General features: G+C 46.3%; 2 protein-coding genes across 2 annotated transcripts in view; one reads left to right on the top strand and one right to left on the bottom strand.

The window, feature by feature from the left end:
* The window catches only part of Dhdds (Dehydrodolichyl diphosphate synthase subunit), an 8,335-nt gene extending 7,058 nt beyond the window's left edge, over positions 1–1,277 (bottom strand). The window contains exon 1 of the mRNA XM_070143675.1: positions 1,118–1,277. The gene's annotated coding sequence lies outside the window, so the exon portion shown is untranslated. The remainder of the gene's footprint in view (positions 1–1,117) is intronic.
* A 529-nt stretch (positions 1,278–1,806) lies between these two features.
* The window catches only part of BRWD3 (bromodomain and WD repeat-containing protein), a gene marked incomplete in the record, with an annotated part of 36,136 nt that continues 33,013 nt past the window's right edge, over positions 1,807–4,929 (top strand). The window contains 4 exon segments of the mRNA XM_070143607.1: positions 1,807–2,371; positions 2,461–2,519; positions 2,596–2,625; positions 2,801–2,860. Coding sequence (XP_069999708.1) covers positions 2,146–2,371; positions 2,461–2,519; positions 2,596–2,625; positions 2,801–2,860 — 375 coding nt within the window.

The raw sequence follows: 4,929 nt of genomic DNA, 5'->3' as shown, positions 1-4,929 counted from the left end.
CCCTTAATGACTAAGTACTTGCGGATCCATCTATGTGAAAAGACAATTAATAAAATCACTTGTAGTGGGTATGGCATCTCTGTACAAGCCATTATCGATGGCACTGTGTTAAATATAACCCTGACAAAGGGTCTACAAAAAGAGGGATAGACATTCAAATAAATAATTAAACGTATAGAAAATACCAATGGGGTTTGAGTTAGAACCTCTACAGATCAAAATATTATACAAAACCCTTCAACGTCTGAATAACAACAGCTATTTTACATTCTAAAACAATCAAGCACATAAATGGTTGGTTCAAGACTTAAAGTACATTGAAAAGCATACAACTCATATTTGTCTGTCCCTTGATTTCCTTGATAATTAACTGATATTTTTTCCTAAAAACAAATATGGCAATAAAGAATATTTCTCTTAACATTGCATAAATATATCTGTACATAGGAATAACATATATCCTGAAGAAAACACGGTCTCTATATGATTTATATCATTATTACAAATGAATCCTAGGAAATGACAGGTAAAGTTCCAGTTTCTCTGACACTTGCATGTCCAAAGTACATACAAGATTATTTTCCTAGATCTATTAGCTCTGTCCTTTGCATATATAGATTTTCCTTATAAAATAGGGCTGGTTGAAACTTAAACCTTCCCAAATAACTTACCTATTTCGATATAATCATAAAGAGTAATATCATGATATCTAATTAATCATAAAAAGCTACATTAACATCCACCATTAGCTTTTCTGACAACACAACCAAAATATAAATGGAAAAAATGGCAGTACTTCCATAGTGCTATGGGCATAAAAATGCTAGTCTAATAACTTTAATTATTTACTTCCTTTTTAGGCAACAGTCATCATGTAAAAAAAAATTACATATATATAGGCTTTTTATTATATAATTTCACACAAACCACATTTGAACCAAACTCAAGCAAATAAATTTGCATCAAAACTTTGTATTTTATATGAAATATCCCGTTAATACTGGGATAAATTCTCGAATCTCAATCTCAATACACATATATATGCCACTAAAACAAACGTTTACTCAAAATTTAACAAAACTTAAAATAGGAAATCACTTCGCGCGTTTTGATGTACCTCTTAAGACACTTCCTGCTTAGAATGTAGTTATTTTCCACTCAGCAAGAGAGTACGGAACGTCACACTCGAGAGACTCTTCGCATGACGTAGACTCGTGACGTACCAGCTGTTCCTACTTACGTCAGTCAGCCTTTCATTTGCGCTAAACTGTAGCGAAGTCAGCCAACGTCGCTAACCTTTTCCCCCGTAAAATCCAGTGCTATACTCCTTATCAGTCCTGATGGTGCGACGAATCTCTGCAAACTATATTTTTAAGTTATTGAGTATCGATTAATTCTTGTTGGAATGTCTAGATCTAATCTCCTTGGTTCCTGGAACTGGTGCGATGCGAGTTTACCAGTTGCATGCATTAAAGTTGAAAGTTTATATATATTATGAAAATGTTGCAAACTTCAAACGTGATTCAACATGATCCGGCATTCATTGAGAAAAACGGCACGCATAATCAGTGTCTACCACATACAGGAGCATATTGTTCACCTGTTTTCATTATTTCAGAAATGCTATTACTCATGATCGAAAACCATCATTTGTCATTCGTGAAGGTAAATAAGGCTGAAGTGGCAGAAAGGATAACTTTACGTTTTTTCTCTTAGAGGGCAAACATCTTTGCGCTAAAGAGAGCAATGTAGCACAAAGCGCTAGGCATCTCGACACTACGCACCGGGATGTCACTAAAGACATCATTTCCTTACAATATTTTTCGCCTATTTTACGTAAAGTAACCGTACATTTTTCATGCTTAGTAAGTAGCTTCATAAATTATGAACGTAGGGATATAATAATAAGAAAAAGGAAAACCAAGGAAGAAAAAACCTTAAATTCCACTATCGCGAAAATAAGTTCCAAATTCTCTTGATGAGAGAATACATTGAAGTTCGCGTTTGATATCACATATGTTCTTTTCCCCTCATCCCTCGAAACTCCATGGTAGATAATCAAATTCCATTTCAATACCCCTTCATACTTGCAAACGACAAGATTGAATGCAGTGGGCCAATAAGAATAAGCGAAATCCAGGCTAAATGAAGGTACTAATTTGCGCGGCGGAGGAAGAGAGACGTCACACGCAGGGATGCGCAGCGGCTCACTCGCAACTCGGCCTCACACGAGACGAAAATGCAGCTTTCGATAATAACCGAGTGACCTTTGATTTTCCTGATTTATTCGTACATTCTGCTATGGATGTGATACCTTCAACCTCACGGTGTAATAGTGCGGTGAATAAGCAATTTAGTGCCGTAGAAATTGGTGAGTTATTCGCGGAGGAAGGCTGTGAAATAAATATTTGAAAGAGAGATGAATTTCGCGGTTTAACGAAGAGTCTTTCTCTGTTGCAGAACTGTACTATTTGATAGCCAAGTATTTATCGTCCGGCCCCTGCAAGAAAGCGTATGAGGTAAGTGTTGTTGATGGTACAGTGCAATATCTACCCGTGATCTAGCTGGATCTGACGAGTTTTCTCCTCGTTTCAGGTGCTGAGGGCCGAAATTGAAGAAAATCAGGTGAGTTTGAGATGTTGTGGCATCTGTCAGCTGACGGAACACGTGGTTGTGTGTACATTGTGAGATGCCGGTAGTGGGGGGCGTGTGTGGGAGGGGACAGAACCCCCCCGAGTCACACATTTCAGGTGCCCCCCCGACCTCTATGTCATTTTTACGTTTTTCTCTTTTTTCGCAGTTACTACCTAAGAGATATGACTGGCTGGGCAATGAACATAGGAAATCACTCGATGAAGTGGTAAGTGCTATGGAAATTTTGACCCCTGTCACCGTTTGTACCCGCGGGAACGTGAGGGAATGGTGGGAAAGGGTGCGGGAAGATGGAGTGTAACATATATGTGAAATAAAGACATTGTGCAGCATTGATCATTGTCTGGCTGGAAGGTTTCGGCGAAGGAAAACATTTCTCCCAGTGGCGTACCTTGGCGCGGGTGGCGGTTGTGGACGTGCCAAATATTCATTTTTTCATCACCTTTCCCTCCCACTTCCTTTCATCATTTGGGTCTCCATTACTTTTTATCATGGAGATACTTTATAAAAGTTCAACATTTAAAAAGAAATGTGTAACTTAGAAACAAAATGGGAAGCGGTAAAATAAGGGATAGAAATAACTGTTTGGAACCTCGACTGGATGCGTGCCAGCCACACCGAGTGACGAAACTGGCAGCCATTCAGATTCGCCGGAGAGCCACCGCGGGAGCACAAGCGCGATTCTCATTGGTGGACAGACGTCGGCGGGGAGGGGCTTGCCGTAGGGATCAATATTGTGCAACAAGAGAAACAAAGAGGTTGCAAGCCAAGATGAGCGCTATTGGAAGGCGGCCAGACCACCACCACCACCTCCTCCCTTTCTCTGCGTCCCTCCCTCTCCCCCTCTTTACTCTCCCTCCCTTTGTCCCAGCCCCCCCTCTTTGCTCTCCCTCCCGTTGTCCCAGCCCCCCCTCTTTACTCTCCCTTTGTCCCGTCCCCTCTTTTGCCTTTCCCTCCATCCTTTATCTACCTCTACTCTCGCATTTTCTGCTCTCAACCTTTCGTCGTTCCCCTCTTGCCCACTTCTCTTCCCCCATCCTCGTCCACATTGTTGTTGTGTTCGTCGTCGTCGTCGTCGTCGTCGTCGTCGTCGTCCTCCTCCTCCTCCTCCTCCTCCTCCTCCTCCTCCTCCTCCTCCTCCTCCTCCTCCTCCTCCTCCTCCTCCTCCTCCTCCTCCTCCTCCTCCATCCCCTCCTCCTCCTCCTCCTCTTCCTCCTCCTCCATCCCCTCCTCCTCTTCCTCCATCCCCTCCTCCTCCTCCTCTTCTTCCTCAACCTCCTCCTCTTCCTCCATCCCCTCCTCCTCCTCCTCCTCCTCCTCTTCCTCTTCCTCCATCCCCTCCTCCTCCTCCTCCTCCTCTTCCTCCATCCCCTCCTCCTCCTCCTCCTCCTTCATCCCCTCCTCCTCCTTCATCCCCTCCTCCTCCTTCATCCCCTCCTCCACCTCCCCCTCCATCCTCCTCCTCCTCCTCCCCCTCCATCCCCCTCCATCCTCCTCCTCCTCCTCCATCCTCCTCCTCCCCCATCCTCCTCCTCCTCCATCCCCCCTCCTCCTATCCTTCCTCCATCCCCCTCCCCCCTCCTCCATCCCCTCCTCCTCCTCCTCCTCCTCCTCCTCCTCCTCCTCCATCCCCTCCTCCTTCGCCATCCCCTCCTCCTCCTCCTCCTCCATCCCCTCCTCCTCCTCCTACTTCATCCCCTCCTCCTCCTCCTACTTCATCCCCTCCTCCTCCTCCTCCTCCTCCATCCATCCCCTCCTCCTCCTCCATCCCCTCCTCCTCCTCCATCCCCTCCTCCTCCTCCATCCCCTCCTCCTCCTCCATCCCCTCCTTCTCCTCCTCCTCCATCTCCTCTTCCTCTTCCTCTATCCCCTCCTCCTCCTCCATCCCCTCCTCCTCCTCCTCCTCCTCCATCCCGTCCTCCTCCTCCTCCTCCATCCCCTCCTCCTCCTCCTCCTCCTTCCATCCCCTCCTCCTCCTCCTCCTCCATCCCCTCCTCCTCCTCCTCCTCCATCCCCTTCTCCTCCTCCTCCTCTATCCCCTCCTCCTCCACCTCCTCCTCCATCCCCTCCTCCTCCACCTCCTCCTCCATCCCCTCCTCCTCCACCTCCTCCTCCATCCCCTCCTCCTCCACCTCCTCCTCCATCCCCTCCTCCTCCACCTCCTCCTCCATCCCCTCCTCCTCCACCTCCTCCTCCATCCCCTCCTCCTCCTCTTCTTCCCTTCTCTCCTTCCTCCCCTCCTCCTCCTTCCTCTCTTCTCCTCCTTTTTCTCCATCC

The sequence above is a fragment of the Penaeus vannamei genome, chromosome 3 (genome assembly GCF_042767895.1).
Source record: "Penaeus vannamei isolate JL-2024 chromosome 3, ASM4276789v1, whole genome shotgun sequence".
NCBI classification, from domain to species: Eukaryota; Metazoa; Arthropoda; class Malacostraca; order Decapoda; family Penaeidae; genus Penaeus; species Penaeus vannamei.
Note: the sequence above shows the minus strand (reverse complement) of the source record. Positions and strands in the feature narration are given on the sequence as shown.